This window comes from Budorcas taxicolor, chromosome X, assembly GCF_023091745.1.
Source record: "Budorcas taxicolor isolate Tak-1 chromosome X, Takin1.1, whole genome shotgun sequence".
Lineage (NCBI taxonomy): Eukaryota > Metazoa > Chordata > Mammalia > Artiodactyla > Bovidae > Budorcas > Budorcas taxicolor.
Window position 1 is genome coordinate 47,441,323 of NC_068935.1, and position 14,941 is coordinate 47,456,263.

Consider the following 14,941-nt stretch of genomic DNA (forward strand, 5'->3'; position numbering starts at 1 on the left):
CAACATAAGCAGGAGATCTGGCCAGAGGTGAAAAATCAATAAAGCTTCCTGCACGCGGGCAAAAACGAGAGCTAAATGATCAATCACACGGCCAAGAGGTTTCAGAAATTTGGTTTACTTGGCTAATAAAATAATATCCTCCAGCCTGGTATTGCTACATTCCCACCAGGGGTAGGACTTATGCATGGGCATATTCCATGATCAGATGAGAACCTTCATTTGATTAACAATGATCATTCCTGAATTCAAATTCAAGACTAGCAACGAAAACAATCTCTAGAATAATCTCTAAAATAATCTCTAGACCTAAAAGCAATACTGATACCTTACAGCTGCCATCTCATTAGATGTTTCTTACCTATGCCCACATGGGATTCCAAGATCATGCTAACATCATTGGCACCATCACCTATCGACAGTGTGATTGGGCTGCCTTTTAAATTCTTCACCATTCTTACAATCTAAACGTTAAATACAAGAGAGGTATAGAAAAGGTCAAAGCAGAATGTGAGCTTGTACTCCACGGGGGTATTTGCCTCATTCACACTTTTAAATGGATGCCTTGCAAACAGAAAGATGGTCTGTGCATATAATAGTGTCGAATTCTCAGGGGAGAACAACACTGCTTTTCAAAACGTAACACCAGTGCCCACTTGTTTCTGGTTTTGCTAATGGATGAACTGTCTAATCCATGCCTTCTACCCACATTAGAGAGCAGAACACATCCCCTCTTGTCACTGCTTCACATATCCTTTCAGATCAGGTAGTGAAGGAGAGAAAGTGGAGACCAGAGAGCTGATTTAGGGTAATATGCATGGGGCAACCAGGACAAAAGTGGGCAGTGAGAGGATAATGGTTTTGATCACCTCTGCCTCTCTCCTCCCTGCTGATACTCCAACCACCCCTGGGTGCACCCCAACCCTTATTTCCATCTACCTGCCGACTAAACTTTACCAAATCTTTGAGTGCTCAATATGATTTGATCTCTCATACAGGTTGCTGCATTTTAAAAGGGGGTACCCTAAAGGTGATGGATGACCTTTGCAGAAAGATGCCTGAGATGTGTATAAAGCATCATCATTCCCTGAGTGTCTTTTAAAGATATGTTGATGGCACAGTGCAGCTCAATGCTGTGTTCACGGTAGGTACTGAATAAAAGAAAACTTCTCCTGGCAGAGTTACTGTGGGAAGAATATTGGGTAAGTGGCTGTCCTCCTACCAATGACTGCTTTATGTGTCAACCCTCAAAACCCCTTGGAATCTAGCAGCTTTTAAACAGCTTATGTAAATAAGTAGTTAAATAATGTCTTGCAAAAATTTTGTACTCTCAAAGGCTTTCACCAGGTAACATAAATAAAATCCATTCCCATATAGATTAAAAATAATTTATGAGGCAAAACCATCCTGCAGTCTTTTCTTTAAACAAAATTCAGTCAGGTTTTAGTTAAATTGCATACCAAAAAAACCTGATGCCCAATCCATTTGACACAAAAATGATGTTACTAGGAAATGCCAGGTTTTCCCCAATCCTTCATTTCAACTTGGTTCTTTTTAAAAACTTTATGAGTGTCAGAAATAATCAGTGAGTCAAAGACAAAAGTAAACTTGTTTTTAATGGGCTACATTACTGGTTTAACTAATTGCACCTATTATACTGTATGCAGTAATGACCTAAAAGAAGAAAAATGCAGTCAGGAAAGGTCTAGGGAAGGTGATAAAATTATCAAGGATGACAGCTTCTGCATACAAATACAGATTAAAAAGATGAAAGCCAGTCATTGCAGAAAGATAAAAGGATATACTGCTATGGACCATAAGCCCATAAAGATCTAGATAGATAAACATCAAGTTTTTTTTTTTTCAGAAGTTCCAAGTCACCGAGATTAAGAACTCTTCAATCTCTAGATAGCCTCACCAAAAAAGAAATCAATTTACCAAAAAGTATTTATTGACCTACTATAACTATATGCAACACAATGTGCAAAGTGAAGTGCAAACCCTCAAAAAGGATATGTGGCTTGGTCACACACCTAAGGAAGCATGTAATGGGGAATGGATACAATAACATCAGAGAACCAGATTAACAATAAAAGATAATAATACTCAATATTTATGCAAGAGAATATATAACACTGTCATCTAAGTTGTCCACATAAGAAGGCCTATGATGTCAGAGAAGGGAGAGGACACTACAGGCCAGAGTGATGAGAAACGATTTTATAGAAGGAAGCGTGGGTTGATCTAAACCATAAAGGACTGGTAATATATGCATGGATGGGGAAAAGGGTTTGGAGGAGTATTCCAGGGAAAGGGAAGAGCACAATCTAAGGCATACTGACAGTTAAGTCCAATATATGCTCAGAAAATGGGTCTGATTTGACCAGACCAATTGAGTTTTCATAAAGGGGACATGGACAGGTAGATAATATAATATGGGGCCATATTATAAAAGTGGTAACAGGGTGCAGGAGAAAGGAGAAATGAGAAGAAAAGGCTAGACTGCAGGCTAAGAAAGAAGTTAGTCGACATGGAGTTCAATGAGCTGTTAAAGTCCTGGACCTGGAAGCTAATGGAAAGAGATGGAAAAGACAATGTACTAGAAAATGGTCAGAATTTGGTGACTGAGAGCACACGGAAGGTTAAAGCAGAGGGGACGTTAACATACAGATCTAGAAGTACAGTGTGCTCAGTAACACTTGTAAAAAAAGACAACGAAAATGACAACTGGACTCTAGAGAAGGTTGAACTGAGGTGATAATGACACACCCAAGAAAATGTATTCAGTAAGCAACTGGAGAAATCAAGTGGAACTCCAAAGACTGGGATTGGAGAAGTGATTTGAAAAACACCTATGAGGAGATGATAGCAGATGGTAGGTGATATTCTGGAAGAGGTGATGATAGTGAGAGAAATAAAAGAGACTACGGACTGAACGACAGCTGGCGGCGGGGGGGGGGGGGGGGGGGGGTGCTCCATGTTCTGGGTGGGAGAAGCAGCATGGTGTTAGGAATTCAGATACTGGCCTGGGCGGTGGAGCAATCAAAACCCAGGTGACCAATCTGAGCAGCAGACAATGAATGTAGGGGGAAAATAAAAAGGAAAGAGGTATTACCTTTGATTAGAGGGACAGATTTCTATGGATATTGTTCTGATAGGATCTGCTTCCCCAGCTGGGGCTAACAGAGGCTCTGAAGCTTGAAGAAAGAAGAGCATATGATTGCAGTAGAAACTGTAAGTGAGAAGGTAGGGAGAGACGATTCCCTCAATTAGGATGGGCTGGGTGCATGCACATGCCTGCGCAAGGTAGGGGCGAAGTCTGTGAAGGAGAAGCCAAAGACACAACACCAGCCCCTGGTCTAGAGCAAGCAGCTAAGGGATGAGAAGAAGCAAGACCAATGCATATAAAAGAATACAGTGTACACAGAAGTGAAAAGTTGTATACCTGACACTCTAAGGTTCCAGAGATGCAGTGAGTACAAGGAGGCAAGGTGAAGCAGATTAATGCAAGCTGGAGGAGCTGGAAATGACAGCGCATAGGGGCTGGCCTCTGCACTGGGTTTTGTTAGGAATACAATTTTTGTTAGGTCAAGAGGAATTCAGAGACAATTCCAGATGAGGAAATGATATGAGGGAAGTCCTGGAAGTTGGTGTGAGCATGGCACATGGGAAGGGACACAAAAGGGGAACAGCCAACAGGAGTGGAGGATTCACGCTGGATGTGGGAGTGATGGTGGACTCAAAGTGTGTACAGACACATGGAAAGGGTTCACAGGGGTGGCTGCCATACTGAGTCATCTGCCCTTCATCCTAAGGGACTAGGAAACTACTGAAAGGTTCTGAGCGAGAATATATGTTGGAAGGACACTTTTAACAAGATTAATTTGGGAGTATGGGGAAAGATATGGAAGGGGGAAGGGTGAAAGCAAGGGGATTAGTAAGATTAAATGAAACACTCTGTGTATAAAGTCCTAAGGGCTTGCTTGCACTAAGATGGAGACAAAAGGTTTAAGAAGATGACACCAAAATGAGAGCTATGACAAAAGGTAGGAACAACAGGACATGGTGATTATATGGAGTGAGTGAGAAGAAAAGGGTCAAAGGCAGTTTGGAGACTTGGGGAGCAAAAGAAAAATGTCACTGGTGACAGGAATAATAAAGAAAAAGGGTAACCCAAACTGGCCTGAAGGAGATAATTATAAATATCTGTCTTGGATACTAGAATTTAATGTTACAGAGGGGGTCCACATAGAGCCGTCTAGCAGGCAGCTAGAAATATGTGACTTAACAAAAAGGACAAGTCAGTCGGAGTCATAGAAAAGGATGTGCTTATCCAAAGATAGGATTTAAGTGAAAAGCAGATAGAAGACATAGCCCCAGAAAAACCTGATAATCAGGGAGAAAACCAAGGATGAAACAAAAAAACACCATGTTGTCAAGATGGAAAAAAAAGAGGACTGCGGACTATCATAGAAACCAAGGGAGGAGAGTTTAAACAGGGACATAATTGCAGTGTCAACTGCAGTAGAGAAAGGAGGAGAAAATGGAAGACAGTGCAACGGATTCGGCAAGGAGTTTGCTGCTCTCCTCCAAGAGATTCTACAGACTAAGATGGGAAGAAAGTATGCATGGAGCAAATGGAACAGTGGAGCCAGGGGTAGTGGGATGAAGGCAGCAGGCACCAAGCACTCATTAGAGAAATTTGGAAGGTGAGCAACTGGACAGACAGCTTGAGGGGACAACAAGGTGCAGCACAGGTTTAATTCAAATTGGTGGGAAGGCTCCTGAGTTGGACCACACAGAGGAAGAGGTCAGGGAAGATATAATAAGGTACTCAGGGCCCTTTGAAGAGAATTAAAAGTGATCATTTGTATGTATGTGTACAGAAGTACCCAGGATGGAACATCAACTAATATCCAGTTACCTGGGCTTTCTGTAACGGGGCCATCCGACAGCAGAGCACTGCTGTGCACTTCATGCAGATCTGTAGGAAAATGCTTTTGTAATTGTTAGAACCAGAGTCTTGACTAGAGTTTAATATAAGAGACAGAGTGGAGCCATCAATGATTAATCCATATTCCTGATGTTCTGTCCATGCTCTGAAAAAGAAAAATAATGCAAATATATTTGAATCTACTACACATTGCTTTTTAGGAACTTGGAAAAAACCACAAAAAGCAGACTTTATCGTCAATCTGGTTCCTGGACCTGTGAATTCTGAAGAAGCAACCATTTCTGTTAATGGTACAATAGAGACTTTCTATCACATCTTTGAGGCTCAAGTTGCCCAGATAGAAGTCACTAAGTTCTAAATACAAAAATAATGAAAATCTAGCAGCCAGTCTCCATATAAGAAACTCAAGATGAATTTTGGAAATTACAGTTCAATCAGTAAAACTCTGATATGAAGACAAATCATTAGTCAATCTGAAAACTGAACGATGCAGGGAAAAGACAAAACGGCTTTGGGGTATACAAATCACAGAAGATATTCTTAACATTTTTGCCTGACTGACAAAACCTATCAATAGATCTGGCTTCTCAAATATGACAGATTACCAAAAAGACAAAGTGTTCATTAAAGAATTCCATACAATGATTTATGTTCTTTAAATAAGTATCATTTTATGCTAGATTAGTGATTTTCAACCATAGCTTTCCCATTAGAGTCACTTAGGCAGCTTTTTAAAAAGCCCATGTCTTAGGTTTATCCACAGACAAATTAAATCTGAGTATCTTGGACAGAGCTTGGTTAGACTGGGTTGGCCAAAAAGTTCACCTGGGTTTATCCAGAATAGGTTCATTCATAACATGGAAAAACCCAAATGGACATTTTGGCCAACCCAATATATAGGCGTATTCTAAAAGGCTCCATAGGTTATTTGCATACATAGCCAGGACTGAGCAGTATTAGTTGCCAGGAAAGACAAATATAATGGGTGCCAACTATTTAAGAAAACCATATGGAGGGAAAACATAACTGAAAAAATGCTACTAATTAACATTTCATTTTTTTGCAATTATGAAAAAACCAGCAATTAATCAATTTCTGCTCAGGCAATCTTGGGTGCCATTTGAGAATCGCTGCAGAAGTGTTAAACGCAGCAGGGTCTTATCATTACAGATTCATTCGTCTAATGTTATGCTTCTCAAAGTTTACTGTTTAAAGAGCTGCTGTTTTACAGACTATGAGTAGTGAGAGCCTAATATGCCTCATCATTCCTTCCTTCCATATTTTGTTTCATACTATTATGAGCATGTTTTATTCACTAATTAAAGAGATATCAATCATGCATTCCTTTGCTCCCCTACTCACAGGGCTAACAATGTCCAGAAAACAGTGGCTCAATAATCAATCAAGCAATATCTGTAAACATCAACTCTAACTAAGCCATATAGAAAAACGGAAAGAATTATTAACTAAATTTTTCCTGGAGACTAGAAAATCTTGGGGTGAAAGAGGCACACATGAGAGAAAATGCCCCACTAAACATGATAAATGGTTAACATCTGAAAAGAATAGATACATATATAACTGAATCACTTTGCTATATACCTGAAACTAACACAATACTGTTAATCAATTGTACTCCAATATAAAATAAAATAATTTTTAAAAAGGTTAATATCCAGTGATTGGGAGGATAAATATACACCAGGAAAGAACAATGGGTTCTTTATGAGGTATGACATCTAAAAAGGAACTTGAGAGGACAGAAAGAGGTGAAGAAAGAGAGAATGAATGTATGGTGTGTGTGTTAAGTTGCTTTAGTTGTGTCTGATTCTTTGTGACACCATGGACCATAGCCCACCAGGCTCCTCTGTCCATGGGATTTCCCAAGGCGAGAATACTAGAGTGGGTTGCCATTTCTCCAGTATGTGTGGTACACTAGGAAAATAAGTTGAAAAGGTCACCTGGGGTCTTTGATATGACCTAATTCTGTGGGTAATGGAGACCCACTAAAGGTTTCTGAGCAGGGTTATGATATGGGCAGTGCTTTACACCTAACGACCAGTCATTGGGCAGAGTGCTTTAAGGCACAAATTACTAGGAATCTGATAAAGCTCCAGTGGAGAGAGTGAGAACATGGGTAGGGCTTGGGGGCAGATTTGCAATGGAAGAGACAAAGGAGCAGAAGTTGGCCAAAGGGATTCTGTGTCTCATGTTTGTGTAACTTGGGGAAAGACTTCACCAAACTGCAGATGAATGAGGAAGAGGAAATGTTTTGAGATGGCGAGTTCAATTTTCCATAAGCCCTGGCTTTTACACAAGTGCCCAAGAGCTGCTGAATGGTGCTGCAGATTTAACTGTGTCTCTCATGGAGTCCCATGTTGAATCCCTAACCCTCAGGGTGAGGGTATTTGGAAATGAGGCCCTTGTGAGATAGATAGGTCTAGATGAAGTTGTGAGGGTGGGGCCCTCATGATGGGATCAATATCCTTATAAGAAGGGGAAGAGACATCAGAGCTTCCTCTCAGCTAAGAAAGGATACAGCCCACTTTCTACAAGCCAGGCAGGGGGAACCTCACCAGAACTTAGCCATGTTGGCACCCTGATCGCAGACTTCTGGCCTTCAGAAATGCAAGAAGTAAGTTTCTATTGTTTAAGCCCCCCGCTCTGTGGTATTTTGTTATGATGGCCTGAGCAGATTAAGATAAATGCACAAGTAAAACATGTAATCTGTACTGCCTTAATAAGTACCATTTGGCTAAAGGAAGGAAACATTTATCACAGACAATTAATAAAAACCTGTTTACTCTCACTCATGTCCAAGTAACACAAGAACAACAGCTGTTTTAAAATTGGCCATCACCTCATGAATGTGGGTTGTTCATTTTTAAAGCCTGTGAAAACCCTACAGATGAGGACAGAGATACAGCCGAGTTGTTAAAAGCATAGGATCTGGAATTGGATAGACCTGTTCTACATCTTATTAGCTGTGTTACCTCGAATAAGTCACTTCATCTCTCTGAGCCTTAGTTTCCCTACTTTTAACATGAAGAAAATTAGTTGTTACTGGGTTGTTGTGAAGATTAAATGAGAATAATTTAAAGTGCTTAATGCTGTTCCTGGAACAAAGAGTGTGCTTAAGAAATGTAAAATAGTATTACCTAGGGGTCTTTGGATTTAGAAGAGGAAATCGATTTGCTTATGGCCAAGGTAAATTCCAGTAATTGGTTTAGACAAACCTAAGCCATGGTCAATGTATCTCTGGGTATTGAATTATTGTGGATCAGTGCCTTTCCTTGAGAACCCTAGGTTCTACAAGTTCTTCCTAAGCAGCTTGTTGAAAGCAGTCGAGTGGCTATGCTATCAAGTGTTTGGTCTCCTTTGAAGCATAAAAATTCACATAGAAAATGGCTCCAGGACCTCAACCTGCACAGAAACTGTTACAGAGACTGACTTTATTACATTCAATTTAAGAGACCATGAAAAGGGTTATTTTTTCTTAACATGGACCAGGCCAGGATATCAATGCGAAATACCCAGACCCTAAATATTTAGAAAATGAACCACTTTTCTAAAGCTCAAGAAGTGAAGGTTTTTTTAAAAACAGAAACATGAAGTGGAAAGTGCCAAATAATCTCAAATAGGCCATTAGCCAAGTCCTCAGGGAAGGTTCTAACTCACAGGGATAAACCACCTACAACCAACCAATGATAAATTAGAGAAAACAGAGCTTTCTGCATAAGTAGCTGTGGTTTACATCTGTACCAAGGTCTAAATATGACAAATTGACGCACTTTCTTACTTTTTAAGGCTTCTAGTACTTTTAGGAAATTCACGCAGCAGCTTCTTACGATATTCAGTCAACAACTCATGTAATCGATCCTCTTTCCTTTCGCTTTCTTCAATCGTCTTGGTGGTCAGTTCCAAGAGCTCGGTGTTGGTTTGGAAAAGGCGGCAGGCATAGCAGGTGGATTTTGCAGTCTCCATCTTGTCGCCAGTAAGTACCCAGACTTTCAGACCTGCAGCATGCAGGGCTTCAATGGTCTCAGCAGCTTGATCTTGTAGCCTTGGAACACAAAGGAAACCTTGTTATCTTTGAAAATTCCTGACACAGATTCTGCAAGAAGGCTTGTTAAAGAGAATATTTTTATAATTCATAGCAATTTTGGAATCTTGACATGTTTTAATAGTTACTTTTCTTATATATCCTCTACCCTTTCTGAGCATATTCTTGTTGGCATAATTTTACTTATTAAAGTACATTTCAGACAATGAGGTTTTGAAAGTTCATGACCTCTCTTGAGGTAACTGGTATCTAATGACAGAAATAAGAATCATCACTCTTAGCTAAAAAGTTCAGAATTTCACCAAATGGTCTTACTCACTGACACTTTAGCATATTTCATTATGTTGTCTACAAATATTTAATGTGGTTCAAAACTGAAAGGGCCAGACATCCTAATGAGATACTGAGAGAAGTCAGCAAATTCCCATCCCTGAGGACCTTGAAAGCCAAACATTCTAAAAGACAATTTAAGCATAATTCTGAAAGGGAAGGACAGAAGAAGGATACTTTGTATTCCTTCTGGCTATAGAATAACAATGAAATTGTTGTTTAGTTGGCAAGTTGGTCTGACTCTTTGTGACCCCATGGACTGTAGCCAACCAGGCTCCTCTGTCCATGGGATTTCCCAGGCAAGAATACTCAAGTGGGTTGCCATCTCCTCCTCCAGGGGATCTTCCTGACCCAGGGATTGAACCTGTATCTCCTGCATTGGCAGGCCGATTCTTTACCACTGAGCCACCAGGGAAGCCCAACAGTGAAATTAGACTGTATGAATTCTATTAGAACCTTCCAACATAGCTGAATCTATGTTTATAACTTTGTGTTTGGGTTAAGCCTGATAATTCACATTCATTATTTCCAGAAAACTCCCAAAATAGAATCTAAAACATATTTTTTCAAGCAGATCAATTTTGGAGCCCTATAATCATATCTGGCAGAGCCAATTATTTTAAAAATGTGCTCTAGTCTGTTAAACTAGGTTACAATGAGTTCTCATGTTGCTTGCTCTACCTTGAATTTCCCTTTTGCACATATGTCTGTCAAAATCATATCGATTCTACCAAACACCAACTGAATGATACCTCTAGCACAAAACTTCCTACACATAGTAAGACTACTTCATAAATAACTGTATAAATGAAGGGATGGCATAGGAAGTACTCAAAAGACCTTAGAGATGACAGATTCATATTCTTCTAAGTCACAAATACTTAACTCAAAAATTATTTCCACAAACAGTTCAAAACCTGGTGTACAGACAAAGCTAAAACAAAGATTTCAAAGCTTGAGAATAAATAACCAATCTGGACAGATACTACTCTAAATGATTGGTCATTAAAATAACAAGAGTATCATTTTCTAGTTACTTGTCTTCCACTGCAGTGGCTCCAATTAAATGCATGTCTGTCTCAATCTCATCGAAAACCTTTTCCATTTTTTCTTCTCTGTCTTGTAAGGCCATTTTTGCCTCTATGAGCTGTCTGTTAACTCTTTCATAATCATCTGGAGCAATTTCTTTGAAGGCTATACAAAGTGTCCGATACCCCTCCTAGAAGCAAAGTAGGAGATCTCTAGTTATCCAAATAACAAAAACAAACAAAATACACTCTTTCAATAATCTTGCTTTATCATACCAAAAAAAAAAATTCTGACTAATTTCCTTTTCAGTTAAAAAAGGGAGAAAATACAGACTGCATTAGGTTAACATTCAATTGGGTTCAGAATAACAAAATAATACCTCTTGGGTTTAAAAAAAAAACACAAAAGCAGAACATAAAACAAAGATTCTTGAAAAGTCTTCAAAGGCTGCAAATTTTGAACAGAAACTTGCTCCAGGATGTTTTATATTAAAATAAGGAAAATAATATTACAAAATCCCTCAATACAAAAATAGACCACAAAAATAAGCTAAAATTCATTTAAATTGTCCTTTATATAGCAATCCACAGACATAGTCATCTCTAGCATTTCTCCTTCTCTCTATTGAGGGGTGGGGTGCAGGCTCACCATTGCATTATGTTCCACATGGACTTTAATTAAGTCGATTTCATGATTTTGCACCCTGGGGAAAACTGCTGAGTCGGCTCCCTTACAAAAGAGAAGTATGTCTCCTAAAACAAAGAATCAGAGTACTTGACTTACTTAGAGTTAGATTGATATTGGGATTTTCATAACAGGTAACTATTACGGTAGCTTCTCCCTCCCAGCAGCTGTGTATCCTGAGACTGCCTTGAAATGTCTACCCAACTTGAAGCAGACATCTTGACCTTCACTCTTTAAGGACAACATCCACCACCTCTGAGGACCAATAAGGACACAACTAACCCCAGAGTTTACAGTATGCACCTCTGTTAAAAGATCTACCCTGTGAGTGAATCACTTGTGTCAAGGAGCTGCATCTGACTAAATTCACTATGAGGATGCTGTCAACCACAGTCTAAAAGCCACATGTAGCATCTACAGATGTCAAGGAGCAAACTCAAGCTCAAACAAGAAAAAATCATTTTCAAAGTCTATACATGTTAGCTTTTAGCAGTAGCTTGCTGATTTTCACTGGAAACTGGAGAATTGCTCCGTAGAATGCTATTATAAATATAGCTTTATACCAGTCTGTGTACCCAGGAGCATAGACAGTTGACCTTTAAGAATGAGATTCCAACCTTATAAGGCAAAGTGCTAAGTTCAAGAAGTTAAAAAAATGGTAGCTCTGAGGTCAAGGGCCTTGGGAGACCACTTCCTCAGACATCTCACCATCTGCAATAGAATGTAGACATGCACAAGTACAGGTAAAAACAGAAGAATTCCACACGTTAGGTGTTTTTTTTTTTTTTTTTTTTTTTTTTTTAAATTTCTCTCACAGGGACCTCCCTGGTGATCAAGTGGTTTAGAATCTGCCTTCCAATGCAGGGGATGCAGGTTCAATCCCTGGTCTTGGAAGTAAGATCCCACATGTGGTGGAGCAACTAAGCCCATACACCACAATGAAGAGCCTGCGTGCTGCAATTGATGCAGCAAGACCTGATGCAGCCAAATAAATAAATAAATATTAAAAGAAACTTCTCTCGCATATCCATGGTATGTTTAAAAGTCATAGAACAAATTTCACATTCACATATAATGAAATCAATGTTGTAACTTTGCAGTCACACCACAAAGTATGAATAAGACAGTCCCTCAAGGGTCTGTCTATATCTTCCCATTCTCATATTAAGAAATTTTCAACAGATTTAATCCTGAAAGTTAATTAATAGGAAATAAATCAAGAATATTTTGAAAAACCACCCAGAGACATACATACAGAGACACACACAGACACACACTTACACAGAGGAATCTGAGCCCACAAATGAAGCAGCAATGCTACCCCATGGGTATTGCTGAATCTGAGCAGAAGGCATCACAGCCACCACGGCTTCTCCTAAGAACATGGGTGAACCCTGAAAGGATGGCACTGGTTCCCCTGCAAAGGGCAAGCTTCTCTATTGTGTGAAAAAAAGAGCCCAGGTGCTAGAGTAAATCACGTGCCCTTTCCCAGCAGTGGGGCCTTGGTCATCTCTGGCTCACCTGCTCCCAGAAAGTGTAAAGCACTGGGGAGTTAGGATGGTCAGGGAGGGAAAACCAGCAACTCTCTACACTCAAAACTACTGCTAGTAATAGCAAACCATGCAGTTATAGTGGGCTGCCACAGGTAGACACTGGTGGTGATTGTTCAGTACCCTGAACTGTAAAAAAAAAAAAAAAGTCACCCTTTCTGTTCCTGTTTGGATATCCAAGACTGAGAAGTGGAGCTCACTTTCCAAGAAAATTCATATATTGTCATACTAGGGGTTCTGCCACTGATACTTTGACAAGCTGAACAGGTGCTTATGTAAATACATTCAGGGATATACAAGAGCTTTAAGTAATCAAACACTACTACATGAAATGTTTTTCTCTCTTGAAGTAGTTGATCAACAAATCTACAAATGGAAAGAGAGAAAAAGTCAAGTCTTAAATATGCATACCTGATTGAGTCTTCACAATTACACTCATACGACGGCGGACAGAATCGAAGTTTAAGGTGTGAAGAAGTTCATACCTTTAATAGAAAAAAAAAGCGAGAAAAGTGAAATACCAAGGCCACACTGGGGAAAAAAAAACACAACAGAAAACATCTTACATTAACAGAGCTTTCCTCTTGGATTAAGGGTTGCTGCTTGTGTGCACAATGGGTACTTTCCATTGTGTCTTTGGAATTTCTCTGCACTTGGAACATGATGTCAGAAAATACCAGCAGTGGTTAAGGGATAGCTATACCTTCTCATTATATGACTTAAAATAGTAAGGGGAGAGTGACTGCATAGGAATGAGGTACAAAGAGCTGTCCCACCAAGCCATACCTAGAGGCTATCTAGAAATAGTCCCATCCTGCCACTTGTTTTAATCATCTACGGAATGCCTACTATGTGTCAGGCACAGTGACAGATGCTGGAGAAGATATATGAATCTTCTCTTAAGGAGCTTATCATATGATAAGGATGTGTGTGTGAGTTAGTTGCTCAGCTGTGTTCGACTCTTTGCGACCTTATGGACCGCAGCCCACCAGCCTCCTGTGTCCATGAATTCTCCAGGCACGAATACTGGAGTGAGTTGCCATGCCCTCTGCTAAGGGATCTTCCTGACTTAGGGATCAGACCCAGGTCTCCTGCATTGCAGGCAGACTCTTTACCATCTGAACTACCAGGAAAGCCCATGATAAGGGAGGCAGAGGTTAATGAAATGGCTACCTCCTAGTCTTCCAAATACTGAAGTAAAGGAACACACAGAGGAGATGTAGGAGCACAGAAGGAAGGCCTCCTGGAGGAGGTTTTGCCTGAGCTGTGTTTTGCAGCAGTGACATGATGGAAAAAGGATGTCATGGCACTCTGAGTATAGAGAAGAGCATGTGCAAAGGCAGAGCAACGTGAGAGCACATGGCCCACGGCGAGACTGACAATAGTCCACATAAGGCTGAGATCTAGTTGACAGGGGAGCAGCAAGAGAAGTAGGCAGGGGTTAGGACCTGACAACACTGTGGGCCATTGCAGATACTTGGGATTTCATCCTAAGGGCAATAGTAATCCACTGAAGGGTATAAAGAGTGGAATGATATGATCAGCTCTGTGTTGCACTGGCTAAGCTATACAGTAGATGAAATGAAGAAGAAAAATAAGAGTTATTTGAGAATAAGCTATACAGTAGATGAAATGAAGAAAAATAAGAGTTATTTGAGAAATGTGTGGAAATAGTTTCTTGAAAATAAATAACTTACATACAACTATCTGATTTAAAAGTATTTACTACCAAGCTTGTCTTTGATGGGAGTGAGCAGGTCACTGGTTTGGGGATATAGGATATGTGTGTAAGACATTTACTTGTAGCATAATGTCTCATTTGCTATTGGCCAGATGGGGGTACTGTTGTGAACTGGCTAGAATCTGGACTTTGACAATAACTCGGCTCCTTCCTGGCAGTCAAGCCAAAGAGTCTTCCTCTGGTTCTTGAACATTCCTTTCCAAAGAGGCATATTCCCCAGCAAACTTACATGTGTTACAGGTTAATGAGATGGGTCTCAGGAGATGCTAGGAGTCAGAATGAAAGTCAGATAATTATATTTCAAGTTCTTATAAAGGACATAAAATTAATCAGAGGACCTAATTAAAACCTGTTATTAAGGCAAGGTGGATTTGTTTGTTGGGATCTCTGTAGCAAAAAGAAAAAAAAAGGAAATGTGGAGCTTATTACTGCATCAGAGTATTTGCCCTGGGGCTCACACACAAGTATCTAGAATAAGAGAAAAGTTTCTGACACCAAAGCTATTATGATTGGCAGGGCGTGTAATCCCAAAGTGATTCATTAGGTTCTAGACAGCAGAAGGTTTCATACATGTTCACTGATTTTTCTTGCAG

The 14,941-nt window shown here is 39.9% G+C and overlaps 1 protein-coding gene across 1 annotated transcript in view; it reads right to left on the minus strand.

The window, feature by feature from the left end:
• ATP11C (ATPase phospholipid transporting 11C) overlaps positions 1-14,941 on the minus strand; it is a 101,903-nt gene that overhangs the window by 39,464 nt on the left and 47,498 nt on the right. The window contains exons 16-21 of the mRNA XM_052663256.1: positions 13,019-13,092; positions 11,022-11,125; positions 10,382-10,563; positions 8,751-9,014; positions 4,922-5,096; positions 359-461 (exon numbers count right to left, since the gene is read on the minus strand). Of these exons, the coding sequence (XP_052519216.1) occupies positions 359-461; positions 4,922-5,096; positions 8,751-9,014; positions 10,382-10,563; positions 11,022-11,125; positions 13,019-13,092 (902 nt within the window). The remainder of the gene's footprint in view (positions 1-358; positions 462-4,921; positions 5,097-8,750; positions 9,015-10,381; positions 10,564-11,021; positions 11,126-13,018; positions 13,093-14,941) is intronic.